We start from the raw sequence: 16,370 nt of genomic DNA, 5'->3' as shown, positions 1-16,370 counted from the left end.
CCATAGGATATCTGGTTTTCCGGGAACTGACCTCAGAGCCCGCGTTCCAAAGTCGGTTCCCGGAGAACTGACCTCCCCACACTTCTGCGCTGCCTTGGAGGCAGCACGGAACTGCCCCGTCCCCCATGCTCGCAGGAGGAGTGTGGAGTGGCTGTAAAGGGGCGTTCCAGCCGGCGTTCTGGGGCGGGAAGGGCGGAAATGCCTATACGACACATCCAATGTGTTGTACAGCAGCCTCCTCCCCTGCTCAGCCCTTCCATGGCTAGACAGCTGCAATTGGCTGTCTAGCCGAAAATGTAGAGCGGGGGGAGCGCAGAGGGAACAACCCCCTCCGTGCTTCTCCTCCCCTGCATTGGATAGGCGGTCACCTCCGAGTTCGGAGGCGGATGCCTATCTGAATAGGATTGCGCCCTTAATTTATTATCATTGTATTTTTACTTCAAGGGATGGGGAGTGCTTGTGGGAGTTTCTGCCTCAGGTTCAAACTAATTTGACTGGTTTTGAGTGCTATGCACCTTCACTTGGGGAGGGGAATTGGGGGAGGCACCATTTGCTTCTCTGCCTTAGGCAGCAACATGTCTTGGGGCAGTCTCGTTATCATCAAATTCCTCGGACCTGCGTACGCTGACATTACAGGGAACACTTCATTGGCTCAGGCATGTCGAAACATTCCTTGGTCTTGCAATTGCCCTCTAAGGGGATGGAATGGAATGGATTTAAGAGGCCCGGATTTTATGCACAGCCCTTTCCAAAGATTCTGGGATTCAACCCAAAATTCCTTTATGGAAAGGCCGATGCATGCTTTGTATGCAAAAGGTCCCAGGTTCAATCCCCAGCGTGCCATCTCCAGGTACAACTGGGAAAGATCCCTGTCTGGAGCCCTGGGGAGCCACTGCCAGTCAATGCAGACAGCGGTGGTGCGTCTAGGTAATTTTAGACCCTGGACGTGATGGTCTTCTGCATGCGCACACGCATACACGTACACACACCCTTTAGAGAGCCATGCGTGCTACTTCATTTGTGAAGTACATAGACTCTTCCCCCCTCCAACTGCCATTCCATTGTTTAAAACTGCTTCTATATTCCTGGTTTGTTAGAACAACAACAACAAAACAGTTTGCCAACCCTGATTTTTAAAAACAAAACTCTTGAGCATGTGCAGTTTTGCATTTTCGACTCACTTAAAACATGACATCATTGTGACTACAAGAATAAAAGAGAGTTTGCTTCTGCTGCCCTGATGTCCCCTTCACCTGTTGCTCTCTTCGTGGTCATGGGGTGGGGGCAGACCTTTGCCCCAAGGTGCAGCTTTCGCCGTACCTCTGGTAGACAGTACTGAGCTAAATGGGCCAACGGTGCGGCTCAGTATCAGACAGCTTCCTATGATCTCCCAAAATGTCCAGAGCCCAAAACAAGGCCTGTCAAAGTGGTGGGGGGCTTTGTTAGCATTCTGCTGACATTTTTCAGACAACAATATCCTCCAGATTCTTCACAGTACAAAATGCTGATTACGAACAGTACAAAATGTATTGAATAAATTTTACAAAATGTTTACAAAAATGTTTTTAAAAAAATACAAAATGTACTGTGAATACAATTCAATACAAAATGCACTGAAAATGCTGAATACGAACAGTACAAAATGCTGAACACGAATGGTGCTGCAGACAGAGCATGCAATTTCTTTTAATGCCTTGTTTTTCTGCAAAGTTGTTTTTGGAACAAGAGGCAGATGCTGGATAGGAAATACTCACCGACCACAACAACTATCTGTCAGTGGCAATAAGGATGCGACCAGCTGATTTCTCAAAAGATAACAGAAGGTCACAAGCAAACAAAGGGGAAGAATCAGGCAGAAAAATGCCAGCAACCAATTTTTCGTTGTGTTATCTTCATCTGAAAGAACGAAAGAGAGACAGAGAGAGAATTAGCTTCAATAACAACTTTGGTTGCATTTCTTCCTTCCATAGGATTGAAAATACAAATTTCCCAACCCCTTATTTATTTATTTATTTAAAATATTTCTTGGCTGCCTTTCAGGGAAGCCCTCCTAAAGCGGCTTACAACAACCAGACATATTAGGGGGGAAAGAAATGGAGTAAGTTTGTTTAATCAATCAGTTTCTGATCAGTTTAATCAATCACTTGTCCATAAAAATTAACATCCAAAGCAGCTTACAAATGTATAATGCACATACTAAGATAAATGTCAATCAATATTAAATATCTTAAGGAGTGCGTCCAGCAACACCAGACAGGCCGTTTAACAAGATCAGCCTCGGATGGCCTTCTCTCTGTCCCATCAGCCAGGACAGCTAGACTGGTGGGGACAAGGGAGAGGGCCTTTTCTGTGGTGGCCCCCACTCTGTGGAACTCCCTCCCTAGGGAACTCTGCCATGCCCCCTCTTTAATGAGCTTCCGTCGTGCATTAAAAACGTGGTTGTTCAGGCAGGCATTTGGGGTGGGTTAGGGTATTTTAGAAAACGTTTTTATTGTAGAATTTTATTGTTTTAAACTATTTTATTATACGCTGTACATCGTCCAGAGTGGCTGGGTGACCAGCCAGATGGGCGATTAATAAATTTAATAATAAATAAATAAAATAAAATCACTGAAACAGTTAAAAACATTGGGTTGGATCCACTCTGAGGCTGCAAATTATACCCACTTACCCCAGAGTAAGCCTCACCAAACTCAATGGGACCCCTTTCCGAGTAGCCATGTATAGGATTGCACTGTAAATTAGGTGCATTTAGATCCCATTGAAATCCATGCAAAAAATGAGTCGTGACTTAAGTCCCATTGATTTCAATGGGAAGTAAATACAGCTAAGTTAACCTGGAACCAACTAATTATGAATACACACTTCAAACAAATATATTAGGAAATTACAGCAGCAGCACAGTAAAGACAGGTTGTAGTCTACGGAAAAAGCAAACCACTAAACATTACAAGCCTTCTTGAAGTAGTGAGTTTTTAGCACCTGTCTAAAACATGGGAAGACAGGGAGCCCAATGACTGCCCTGGAGAAGGGCACCGCCAACAAAAAGGCCCCATCTCTCATCCTCCACCCACTATATCTCTAATGATGGCGGGATACAAGCAGGGCTTCTGAAGCCAGGTTTAGGGCACAGGCAAATTCATAGAATAGTAGGGTTGGAAGGGGCCTATAAGACCATCGAGTCTAGCCCCCTGCTCAGTGCAGGAATTAAGTCAAAGCATTAAAGATTCATGAAGGAAGCAGCCATTCTCAAGGTGTCCTGGGCCTGGGCCATTAAGAGCCTTAAAGGATAATGAACTGAACTCACTAATGAACTCACTTTGAACTGAGCCTGGAAACAAAAAGTTTCCAGTGGAGAGATGGTAGAGAATTGGGGTTATGCGGCCCAGTCACCAGGCTCCAGTCAAATATCTGCCTACCACCTGCTGCACCCATTGCAGTCAAAGGCAGCCCCAAGTAGAGAGCATGAATGCAATCCAGGGGTGGATAACATGTACCCCGTGGACTGCGTGTGGCCCACTAGACTTTTTTGCAGTGACCACTCACCACTGCAACAGCAGCAGCAGCAAAAAGTTGTGATTTTGCTTGAAAACAAAGTGCACAGGAGGTGGGGGCGGGGTGCCGCCGCCATGCTAAATTTTGATGGCAAGTTCGACATCACGATGGTGGGCAGAGGCGCAGTCCCTGGGGAGGGAGCAGTGCAGCGCCCTGACTCCCAAACATTGCCTGCCCCTGCAGTCATCCCTCTTGGATGTAGCTCAGACATGAGTGACTGAGGCCAGGTCCGGCATCTTGGAGAGGAAATCTCCTGCTATGGATCAGCACCAGTTTAACATGAAGCAGCCATTGCCAGGAACCCCCGGATGCCAACGCTGGAACATGGCAGAGCACCTGTTTTGCATGCAGAAGAACCCAAGTTCGATCCCCGGCATGTGCAGGTAGGCTGGGAAAATTCCTAAAAAGGTGAGAAACGTCTCAGGATGCAAATATTTAATTTATGGAAAGCCCATAAATTTCCATAAATTCAGTCTTTGCGTCCCGAGACGTTTGTCTCCTTTTTCGGTCTCCTTTGGATGCTTACCTGTCTTTGCACCCTGGGAAAATTCCTGCCCGGAATCCCAGAGAGCCGCTGCCAGTCAGTGTCGACAATACTGGGCTAGATGGATAGCTGGTCTGACCCAGTATGAGGCAGCTTCCTGTGTTCCGAACTACGGTGGTAGCAGCTCAAGGACAGCTGCAATCATGGCCATGGCATGTGGGTGCCCCCGTTGACACAATGGTGCCTCCCAGGTGAGCAGGCTCACGCCAAAAGCCTTGTGGTGGCGCTGCAGGTACCAAAGCACATCCGGGGGGTTGGGCAGGGCTGCCAGCAAGTGTGAACCAACTCTGCAGCCACTGACAGCACACTCAAGCAAGCCACTGAGCTGAAGTAGCAGCCAGTGGGATCTGGTATAAGAGGCCTAGTACTGACACTAAGGGATGTTTCCCTTTGTGCTGATGCTTGGAACCAACCCCTGTTCAGCAGGTTTTCTCTACCCCCTCCCTCACCACCATAGCAGATTTTCTCTAACAACGTACTTTGCATGGTAGGGGGAAGGGGCGACGTCAGGGATGAGTCCCAGCCTTTTCAGATATCTGGTAGCTCAAAAAAAGGGCAAGCAAGAAAAAGACGCAACAGAACAAAGCAAAGCAAAGCAAAACAAAAACGGAACAAGAACCTCTCTCAGCACAACAGCACATACATGTTGTTAATGAACAAGCAAACAATTTTTTTAAAAACCATAAATCTGATCTCCATTGATTTAGGGCAGCACAACATTTTCTGGAAAAATTTTCCAAGTCAAACATTTTCCAGAAAACCAACATCACTGGTCAGGCCTACTATTCTGGAAGCCTTACACACAAATCCCAAATAGGCTGAGTTTACTCAGTGACAAAGGAGTCACTCTGCATGAACTCAAAGCTACTCTATGATTGTTTCTCATATTCCAGGACAGCTGGAGTTGAAGTTGAACTCTTGCAAAGCTTATGCTGTTCATGTTTTAAAAAAGCGTTTTTTTTGCACAGCCCCTTAATATAGTGGTTTAGTAGTGAAAAGTTAGTGAAAACATATCCCCTGTCACAACAGCTGTACAAATTTTGCAACTGTGCATCTATTCTGTTCAGAATGTAACGCAACATTGCTGGAAAAGCATCAGGCTTCGTAACCTGGAACATCTTGCAAGCTTTTGTACAATTAAGGGGGAAGGGCTGATAACCCCAGGGGGGAAGGGGAGACCCCAGTCCTCCACAGGCAGCATCCTCCCATAAGAATGTCCATGAATCGCAAGTTACCTGCTTCTGCTTTATTCTTAACTACCTTTTCAACTTTGCATTTGAGGCTGCAATCCTATACACACTTATCTGGGAGTAGACATATAGTACATAGGATTGCACTGTGAATTGGCCAAAACGTTGCTGCACCAGTAGGGCTCTCCATCTTCTTGTTAATAATATTCACAATCTCCCAAGACAATAAAAAAACCCACCAAACAGTTCAGTAGCACATCAATCTCATGTCTTCTCTAAGAGAGACTTAGCTTGCATAGCGTGACTAAACTTTAAAAAAAATACTAAAAATTGTCACCAACCTCTGTGTACATACAGGTCTTTCTGCAGTGTCTGTTGTGACTTGGATGATCTTCTGTAGCGTAAGTTCTTTGGGGGAGGACTTGCCTTTTTGTCTGAATTTAATGCAACATGCAGTGCCATGTCTGTGCTCAAATAATACATAAGTTAAATGGCAATGTTGCAACATTACCATAGGCCCTCCTTCACCGGTACTAAGTCACACCGCGGAGATATTACAGGTGCGTACAACAGGTAAGAGGCCCCTTGTTGTACATGCAATTTGTGGCTTTGGGCTTTGTTTTGTTTTTAAAAGATCCCATTTGCCAGTTGCCTTCATGTAAAAGAGCAGCAGCCAAAGAAGTAGCATGTAAAATCAAGATATAGAAGAGAGGTGTAAAGAAATATGGGACACTTTGTGGAAACATATGCTACATAAAAAGGCCTTACTGTGAATCATCTGACGTTTTCCCTTCTTTTTTCCCTCTCCATCTTTCCTTCTCTCTCTCTCTCATTTGAACTTCCTTGCTTATTTGATTGTCTCTGAGTCACGTGTATGAATGGCATCTGAATGTGTAAACAGCTCATTAAAAACGCGCGCGCGCGCGCACACACACATTTTTTTAAACACCGGAAGAAAGCTTTATGGAGGATCTGCAATTGCAAGGACTGTTTTGAAGGAAACGGGGAATAAGGAGGTTGGGGAATGAAAGGGGATAACAAAAACATTCTGTGTTAAGTTATTTTAGACTAATATTATTGGCTGGTACATCTATACCAACTTTAATGCGCGGAGCAATGCTGTGAAGGTCTGGGGGAAGAATCCATCCATGGGGGAGGAGCCCCCATCTCCCCAGGCTCACACTGGGCGGGGCAGAAGTTGGGATGGTGCAGGCTTTCCTACCTTTTCCCCTCTCTCTTCTACTGGCTGAAGCAGTATCTCAGATCTTTCGGAAATGATCCAAGACATTCAGCAAGGCATTTTGCACAGGGTTGTAAGTAGCTAATGTTAATAATGTTAAGGAGTAAGAATCTAAGCAACCAGACAGAGGAAGCCTTTTCTTCAGTGGAGGCTGGTGGCTCCAATGTCAGTGGGACTGGGCATTTGCTCAGGACCAGTCAGAACACTAAAGGAGCTATCCAAGGTGCTGAGCCGATTTGGGGGATTGGGTTCAGCACCTTGGACAGCTCCTTTAGAGTTCTGACTGAAACCCAGAGCAGATGCTGAGCCCCACTGACATCAGAACTGCCACCCTCCACTGCTTTTCTTCCCCCTTCCAAGACCTGACAGCCCTGCTTTTAATGCTCTAATGACATGGGGCTGCAGACTGGCACCGGCAATGCCGCTTCACAACTGTCCCAGCTGTGTAAACATCTAGATGGAATGCCACAACTGCAAACTCTGTCATAAAGAATAACCATAAGTATCTGTAACCGCAAGCAGGTGGGCTAATAAAAATGTTGCTTGGGGCTAGTCATCTTGTGAACTTGACTTGCAAGGCTGATTTTAGCAGCTGGCCTTAAATGCATTACTGTAGCTGTTTCTTCATATTTCTATGCATATGCATATGTTCTATATATATATATGGATATATTTAAAGCTTTTTGAAGTTTGTATAAGCCAGGCATAGGCAGACATCAAGCCTGCAGGACCTATGTTGGTTTTCTACTAGAACCCCATGATCCACCAGCTGAAACCTGGTACAAAAGACTTACACTTAAAATTAAAGAATTCTGAGCCCAAGTATTTGTTCCAGAACTCAAGAGACCTCACAGTCCTTCCATAGAACAATCCACTCGTGGTTACCCCAAGCTTTCTTCATTGCACCAAAATAATTTAGGACCAGGGGTGGGGGTTGTTAACTATCATCAAAAACTTGGGAGTCAGAAATCCTTGCCAATCACCCAGAGATCTACCTTCTCCCCCACTCTGGTACAAGTCAGTCAGAGCCTCAGGGAGAAAGTGGAATGCGCACATTTAAAAAAAACACAGGTGTAGATTTGCAGACCTTATGAATGGAAATACAACTGATAAAGGAACCCCAGCTTCACATGGCATCCTATGGAATGACCTATTGGGATAAATCAGTCCTCCCCCCCCCTTTTCCCTTTTGCTGTAATTGCAAGATGGGGGGGGATGTAACAGATGGAGTCCCATAAGTTTGAAATGTAATAGAGTAATATAAGCAGGAAAAGAAAGACAGAGGGGAGGGCATGACGAGAATTAATTTGTATATTCCTAGTTTTAAGTGTTTGTTTATAAAAGTATAAAGAAAAATGTACAAGGTTATACTATGCGGTGTTATGGTCTGCAAAGAGTTAATACAGGTTAATTGGGAGTTAATGTGGGTGTGCTCATCCTGCCCAGGTGTGCATTTAAGCAAAAGCTCTGAGGCAGAGAGCCGAAGTGTGGAGGAAGGCATTACTGCTGCTGCCAATTCTTGTTCAGAGGAGTTTTGAAAGAGGAAGAGCTTCATGGACAGAGCGTGGGAGGCTTTGATAAGGAAACTAGGAGTCCGTAGTATATTTTCTCTTTCTTCTCTAAGACGAAAGACACTGCTGTGCTGATCCTGCTGGGGCAAGAAGCTGCTTTGCAACAAGGAGCTGAGAGGGCGTTTTCCCTCAAGGAGTGAGAATTCAATCTTGCACACTGGAACTTGGTGGCTGCTACAGAGCTGGAGTCCAGCTGCCTCCTGAGCCAAGGCTGAGAGTGACTATATACTGTAACCTTTTGAAGCTGCTATGAAACTTTGGGTTTGTGATGTTTGGGAGTAACCCACCCATGGAGATATTAGTTGAGTTATGCCTCTCAGGTGTGATTGGTTATTCTGCCAAGGACTTATCAGGTTGGGCCTTGAGGTGTTGTTGGGGGATGTGGTATTTGTTTAATGTGTAATCATAAATCCTTTCTTATTTGACTTGCCCTGGTCCAGATGTGTGAGTACGGTGGACTGCCTAGTTTTAAGTAGTAAGATTCGGGTTACATATATTTCCTCTGTTTTATAATGTTCATTAGTATTTTATATAAACGTTACCATTTTAGACCTTTACTGGTATTTTGTCTATGCAGAAGAGCCATCTGTTGACCTGTTTATGTGTTTTTTTTTGTTGACTGTTAACGGGGAAAATTTTAAATACATGGTTAAAAAAAAAACAAGAAATGTACAAATTTGGAAGTTAATTCAATTTAGTTTGGATATGGCTGCTGTTGCAGAAATTTGACCCGGGGCAAACAGAAGCTCTTGAAGTTGCAAGATTCCCCCCACCAATCCAGAGGCCAGAAGTCTCCAAAGGCCGATGAACCAAAAGCCAAGTTCTTCCGGTTGCAAGCGAAACCTGATGGACAGCATCAGCCACCACCACGTCAGCCAACTGGGATGTAGCTGCTTGAGAGGAGATAGACCCTGCACCTCCTCCTCCTCCACTGACACCGCTGAGTAAAGGGAGGCAGGAGGCCCCACAACAGTTTATGCACCGGGTACTTGCCATTGTACGGAGGGCCACTGTCCACACTGCCGCCATATCCTTTGGAGTCACAGTAGGGAGGATCCCACCCTGGGTGACAGTGGCAGTTCTTATTGCTGTTGCACACCTGTTTAATAAAAAAATTTTTAAGAATATTTAGGGAGGGGCCACAGTTCAGTGGTAGAGCAAATGCTTTACAACCAAAAGGTCCCAGGTTCAAGCCCCAGTACCGCCAGTTAAAAAGGATCTGGTGATGGGAGAGACACCTGCCTAAGGCAATGTAGAGCCCCTGCAAGTCAGAGTTCGCAAATAGTCTGACTTAGGGTGCTTCCACATGAAGCGTTTATTGTGCAATTGCCCTGCTCCATTCACATAATTTTATTGGGGGGGGGGGGCTGTTTCCAAACGACAAGGTCTTCCATTGGAAGACAAGGTCTTCCAAGGTCCTCCTGTGTTTTCCCACTGCTTCTTCCATCTTTGTTCTTACCATAGAAAATCCATTAAAGTGGGAAAGACGGAATAGCTGCACACTGTCTTTTGAATGGTCAAGCTAGGAGCCGTCTGTCTGGAAGTGCCCCCAGTATACGGCTGCTTCCTACATCTCTAATATTGGTTGTGTTATTATTCTAATTCTACAAAGATTCTCATGGCACCTTAAAGAATAACAAACTATTATTTAGCCCACTTCATCAGATGCATTATGGAGAGTTTCAGGCTTAGATACAGTGTGTATGGGGGTGGGTGGGGAGAATTGTAAACAGTGAGGTCAGAAGGAAATCAAAAGCAGAAAGTGACAATCATGGTCATTCACTGTTAATAACATGAGTGTGACTGCTTGGAATCTGACCTTTGACCAAGGCCTGACATTCCTAGAACCTGAGAGGTTCTAGTCCTGGCCAAACTGACCTCTCTTTTCTTCAAAGAAATTTCCTGCGAACACTATGTTGCCAGTTTCATTCTTCTAGCACTTGGAAAGTTGGTGAACATTCCAAGATAGAACGAAATGTCACTCCCTGCCCCTCAAAAGTGAGGGAAGGAAGGGAAAGGGGGTTAGGGAAAAGAGAAGGGTTCTTCTGGCCTGTGAACTAGCTGATAGTTACTGGACAAAGTAAAATAAATGCCAATAAAGCAATTAGTACTAAAAGTCCCACTTAGAAATCATACATGGTTTTGTGTAACTCACCCCTCGCCCGTTGCATTTACTCTTTATGTCACAGTCATAACCCAGAACAGACACATCAACACATTGGTAGTGTTTACATATCTGAAACAAGAACACACACAGAACAAAACAATTAAGAACATAAGAAGAGCCATGCTGGATCAGACCAAGGGTCCATCCAGTCCAGCATTCTGTTCACACAATGGCCAACCAGCTGCCCATGGGAAACCCACAAACAGGACATGAGTGCAACAGCACCCTCCTGCCCATGTTCCCCAGCAACTGGTGTACATAGGCATACTGCCTCTGATAGTGGGGGTAGCATATAGCCAGCAGGACTAGTAGCCATTGATAGCCTTCTCCCCCAGGAATGTATCCTATTCCCTTTTAAAGCCATCCAAATGGGTGGCCATTACTACATCTTGTGGTAGCGAATTTCATACTTTCACTATGCGCTGTGTGAAGTCCGTCCTTTTATCTGTTCTGACTCTCCCACAAATCAGCTTTATGGGATGAGCCCAGGTTCCAGTATTACAAGAGAGGAAGAAAAATGTCTCCCTGTCCACTTTCTCCACACAATGCAGACTTCTGTACACCTCTATCATGTCCCTTACTCACCTTTTTTCTAAGCTAAATGATCCCAGATGTTGTAACCTTCCATCGTAGGGGAGATGCTCCAGCCTGTTGATCATTTCGGTTGCCCTTTTCTGCCCATTTTCCAGCTCTACAATATCCTTTTTTAGATGCAGTGACCAGAACTGGAAACAGTATTCTAAGTGTGGTCACACTATAGATTTGTAAAGGGGCAATTTGATACTGGCAGTCTTATTCTCAATTCCTTTCCTAATTATGCCAAACATGGAGTTTGCCTTTTCACATGCATTACGATTAGGGCTGCAAACCTTGACATGTGATTACTTGGTGTGTCTGCCCAACGAAACTTTAATTTCTAAGGGCGCAATCCTATGGGCTGCTCCCTCGATTATCATAAGCTCCTGACTCAGAGGCTTAGGATCATCCTTTGCACGATGGGAAGAGGAGCAGAGGTGATCTTCACCTTGTCCTCCCACCCTGCATTTTTTTGCTAAACAGGCTTTTTTGCTCGTCTAGCTGAGGCGCATCGGAGGGGGAGGAAAAGAGGCCGGGAAGGCCTCAGGATAACTCATATCCTGGCCTCTCCAGTCCTCACCCTTCTCCGAAGTTCAGTTCCTGACCTCAGAGAGCAGCTGGGGCGATTCTTTCCGAGCCGGCTGTGAGGGGGAGGGGGAGGGGCTCTGATTCCCCCCTCCAAAGTTGAAGCGCCGTCTCTGACCTCAGATTGGGTAATCCAAAATATCCTATGGCCACTCAGACGCTGTCTAGGGGCATACGATTACTCCCTAAAGATCTGTTGCTTATTAGAATTTGTCCCCCAATTAGCTGGTGGAAATTATGACAAGCAGAACACTGGGATTCTCAAACAGTCCGCACAGTGGTCTGTGCGAGGAGACCTCTTCAGATTTACCTTTCCAGGTGCACATTTGGTGCCTTCATTCACCATCCCTGGATCTGGTACGTCTGAGCCTAGCTGGAAGTCCACGCCCCAACAAGTGTTGCCTTTGATGAAAGACTGGATAATGGCAGGCTTGATGCCAAAGACGGGCAGGGTTTCCACATTCTCGCACTGCAGTTTTCCACACATGGAGTTCCTGCGGCATGACCATTTAAATCACCATTATAATTTCTGATATTATCCAGAGATTAATATCCACCTAGATTTTGGAGGGCTTGATATTCTAATGGGGATTAAAGTCAATTATACACTCCCACGAAGTAATTCTAGGCTAACGCATCACAGAAACAAGCAGTGTAATCATCTAATTGAGAGAGTGGATTTATCATCGCCACTAGCTATTACTATGATCTTCAAACAAAAGTGTGTGCGTGTGTGTGATGCATAGCCCTTATCCACTGAATGAAAATCCCTCAATAGAGAACCACTCTTTAATGTATCCCAAGCAGGCTGTTTTTTTCCTAGATGGACTGGTACACTGAAAAATAATTAAGACTAGCAAAGGAGAACATGGAAGATAAACCCAAGCAGTCTTGCTGGACCACACCAATGGACTACCAACCCATTGTGGCCACTAATTCTGCAGAAAAAGCCCAGAATATGACACTGGGTGCACAATTCAGCACAGAATCACAGCCACTTTTTTAAATCTCAAGTTTCTAGCCCTTATGGCTGCAGAGATATGCCTCAAATTATGTGGTCAACGCTTACTGAAGTATCAAAGGCCATGTTGTTGTTGTTCAGTCGTGTCCGACTCTTCGTGACCCCATGGACCATAGCATGCCAGGCCTTCCTGTCCTTCGCTCTCTCCCGGAGTGTGCTCAAGTTCATATTCATTGCATTGGTGATGCTATCTAGGCATCTCATCCTCTGCCGTCCCCTTCTCCTTTTGCCTTCAGTCTTTCCCAGCATCAGGGTCTTTTCCAGGGAGTTTTCTCTTCGTATTAGGTGGCCAAAATATTGGAGCTTCAGCTTCAGTATCTGTCCTTCCAATGAGCACTCAGGGTTGATTTCCTTTAGCATGGACTGATTTGACCTCCTTGCAGTCCAGGGGACTCGTAAGAGTCTTCTCCAGCACCACAGTTCGAAAGCATCAATTCTTCGGCGCTCAGCCTTCCTTATAGTCCAGCTCTCACAGCCATACCTTACTACTGGGAAAACCATAGCTTTGATTAGACGGACCTTTGTCGGCAAGGTGATGTCTCTGCTTCTTACTATGCTGTCTAGGTTGGCCATAGCTTTCCTCCCCAGGAGCAAGCGTCTTTTAATTTCATGGCTACAGTCACCGTCTGTGGTGATCTTGGAGCCCAAGAAAGTAAAATCTGTCACTGCTTCCATTTCTTCCCCTTCTATATGCCAGGAAGTGATGGGGCCAGATGCCATGATCTTAGTTTTTTTAATGTTGAGTTTCAAACCAGCTTTTGCACTCTCCTCTTTCACCCTCAACAAGAGGCTCTTTAGATCCTCTTCGCTTTCTGCCATTAGGGTGGTATCGTCTGCATATCGGAGGTTGTTGATCATTCTCCCGGCAATCTTAATTCCGACCTGTGATTCATCCAACCCAGCCTTTCTCATGATGTACTCTGCATATAAGTTAAATAAACAGGATGACAATATGCAGCCTTGTCGTACTCCTTTCCCAATTTTGAACCAATCGGTTGTTCCATGTCTGGTTCTTACTCTTGCTTCTTGACCCTCGTACAGGTTTCTCAGGAGACAGGTAAGGTGGTCTGGTACTCCCATCACTTTAAGAATTTGCCACAGTTTGTTGTGATCCACACAATCAAAGGCTTTAGCGTAGTCAATGAAGCAGAAATAGACGTTTTTCTGGAATTCTTTTGCTTTCTCCAGTGAATGTTGGCGATTTGATCTCTAGTTCCTCTGCCTCTTCGAAACCCAGCTTGTACTTCCGGTAGTTCTCGGTTCGCATACTGCTGAAGCCTAGCTTGTAGGATTTTAAGCATCACCTTGCTGGCATGTGAAATGAGCGCAATTGTGCGGTAGTTTGAACACTCTTTGGCGTTGCCCTTCTTTGGAATTGGAATGTAAACTGACCTTTTCCAGTCTTGCGGCCATTGTTGAGTGTTCCAAATTTGTTGGCATATTGAATGCAGCACTTTAACAGCATCATCTTTTAGGATTTTAAATAGCTCAGCTGGTATACTGTCATCTCCGCTAGCTTTGTTGTTACTAAAGCTTCCTAAGGCCCACTTGACTGCACTCTCGAGGATGTCCGGCTCAAGTTCAGTGACCGCACTATCATGGCTATCAGGGACATTCAGATCTTTCCTGTATAGTTCTTCTGTGTATTCTTTCCACCTCTTCTTAATCTCATATGCTTCTGGTAGGTCCCTGCCTTCTTTGTCCTTTATCATGCCCGTCTTTGCACAAAACGTTCCCTTGAGATCTCCGAGTTTCTTGAAGAGATCTCTAGTCTTTCCCATTCTGTTGTTTTCCTCGATTTCTTTGCATTGTTCATTTAAAGAGGCCTTCTTGTCTCTCCTTGCTATTCTCTGGAACTCTGCATTCAGTTGGATATATCTTCCCCTTTCTCTCTTGCTTTTTGCTTCCCTGCTTTCGTCAGCTACTTGTAAAGCCTCATCAGAAAGCCACTTGGCTTTCTTGCATTTCTTTTTCTTTGGGATGGATTTCGTTGCTGCCTCCTGAACAATGTTACAGACCTCCGTCCATAGTTCCTCAGGCGCTCTGTCTATCAGGTCTAATCCCTTAAATCTATTCCTCACCTCCACTGTATATTCATAAGGGATATGATTTAGGTCATACCTGAATGGTTAGTGGTTTTCCCTACGTTCTTCAATTTAAGCCGAAATTTTGCAAGAAGCAGCTCATGATCTGAGCCACAGTCAGCTCCAGGTCTTGTTTTTACTGACTGTATAGAGCTTCTCCATCTTTGGCTGCAAAGGACATAATCAATCTGATTTCGATATTGACCATCTGGTGATGTCCATGTGTAGAGTCGCCTCTTGTGCTGTTGGAAAAGAGTGTTTCCTATGATCAGCGTATTCTCTTGGCAAAACTCTATTAGCTTTTGTCCTGCTTCATTTTGTACACCAAGGCCATGCCTGCCTGTTATCCCGGTGATTTCTTGACTTCCTACTTTAGCATTCCAATCCCCTATGATGAAGAGGACATCTTTTTTTTGGTGTTAGTTCTAGAAGGTGTTGTAGGTCTTCATAGAACCGATCGACCTCAGCTTCTTCAGCATCAGTGGTTGGGGCATAGACTTGAATTACTGTGATGTTGAATGGTTTGCCTTGGATTTGTACGGAGATCATTCTATCGTTTTTAAGATTGTACCCCAGTACTGCTTTTCCCACCCTTTTGTTGACTATGAGTGCTACTCCATTTCTTCTGAGGGTTTCTTGCCCACAGTAGTAGATATGATGGTCACCTGAATTAAATTCGCCCATGCCTGTCCATTTTAGTTCGCTGATTCCCAAGATGTCGATGTTCAATCTTGCCATCTCAGGTCTGACCACCTCCAGCTACCTTGATTCATTGATCTGACATTCCAGGTTCCTAAACAATATTGTTCTTTACAGCATCGGACTTTCTTTTCACCACCAGACACATCCACAGCTGAGTGTCCTTTCGGCTTTGGCCCAGCCGCTTCACTCTTTCTGGTGCTACTTGGAAATACCCTCTGCTCTTCCCCAGTAGTATATTGGACACCTTCCGACCTGAGGGGTTCATCTTCCGGCATCATATCTTTTAGCTTTGTGATACGTTCCATGGGGTTTTCTTGGCAAGAATACTGGAGTGGGTTGCCATTTCCTTCTCCAGTGGACCACATTTTGTCAGAACTCTCTGCCATGACCTGTCCGTCTTGGGTGGCCCTGCATGGCATAGCTTATGGCTTCACTGAGTTACGCAAGCCCCTTCGCCACAACAAGGCAGTGATCCATGATGGGGATCAAAGGCCATAGAGGTGGCTAAATAAATTGTCCTTTGCTGGGTGTGTGTGTGTGTGTGTGTGTGTGTGAGATAATACCCCATGTTACCTCTCCCCACCGACTCACCCTGGCAACATCTGGCCATGTAGCCCTTTGGGGAAACACTCCCAACTGGTGTATAGAGAGTTTCCTTGTCACACCAACCTACCAGCTTGAGCACTTCTTGTAGTCATGACCATGATAACCGCAGTTTCCAAACCTGTCACCTTTGGAATTCACTTCAGAAAAGCAAATTTCGGGGGCAGCCTTTGCCTCTGCAAAACACAGATTTGGGAAACAGGGTCAGCACCCACTCACTTGTTTTGCTCACATCATCCAACTCCTTTACAACCTCACAGTGAGGACAGCAGCGTAAAGGAAGGGAAAGCAGTCTGTGACCCAAAGACCCCTTTATGGATGGAGAACGGGCTGAGGATGTAGCAGGGTTTGTGTGGGGTTTTTTGGCAGTATTTTTCATACCACTAGGTAACGGTGCCCAATGTGACTGCTACTGCCTTTTTAAAATCTCCAGCTTTAGAATTAATCTCCAGCTTTGCTAATATCAAAGCTGCCGTGTTTCTCTTTACTGCCTTTACCCTAATAAGAAACCTGCATGTTTCACTTAAGACTG

The 16,370-nt window shown here is 45.2% G+C and overlaps 1 protein-coding gene across 1 annotated transcript in view; it reads right to left on the bottom strand.

Moving 5' to 3' along the window:
* ADAM9 (ADAM metallopeptidase domain 9) overlaps window positions 1–16,370 on the bottom strand; it is a 91,831-nt gene that overhangs the window by 9,766 nt on the left and 65,695 nt on the right. Inside the window, exons 15-19 of the mRNA XM_084804059.1 lie at window positions 15,909–16,014; window positions 11,739–11,922; window positions 10,256–10,336; window positions 9,094–9,199; window positions 1,755–1,896 (exon numbers count right to left, since the gene is read on the bottom strand). Of these exons, the coding sequence (XP_084660185.1) occupies window positions 1,755–1,896; window positions 9,094–9,199; window positions 10,256–10,336; window positions 11,739–11,922; window positions 15,909–16,014 (619 nt within the window). The remainder of the gene's footprint in view (window positions 1–1,754; window positions 1,897–9,093; window positions 9,200–10,255; window positions 10,337–11,738; window positions 11,923–15,908; window positions 16,015–16,370) is intronic.

Source organism: Heloderma suspectum, chromosome 6 (assembly GCF_057233095.1).
Source record: "Heloderma suspectum isolate Gila_16-S chromosome 6, 16-S_ref, whole genome shotgun sequence".
Classification (NCBI taxonomy): Eukaryota; Metazoa; Chordata; class Lepidosauria; order Squamata; family Helodermatidae; genus Heloderma; species Heloderma suspectum.
Note: the sequence above shows the minus strand (reverse complement) of the source record. Positions and strands in the feature narration are given on the sequence as shown.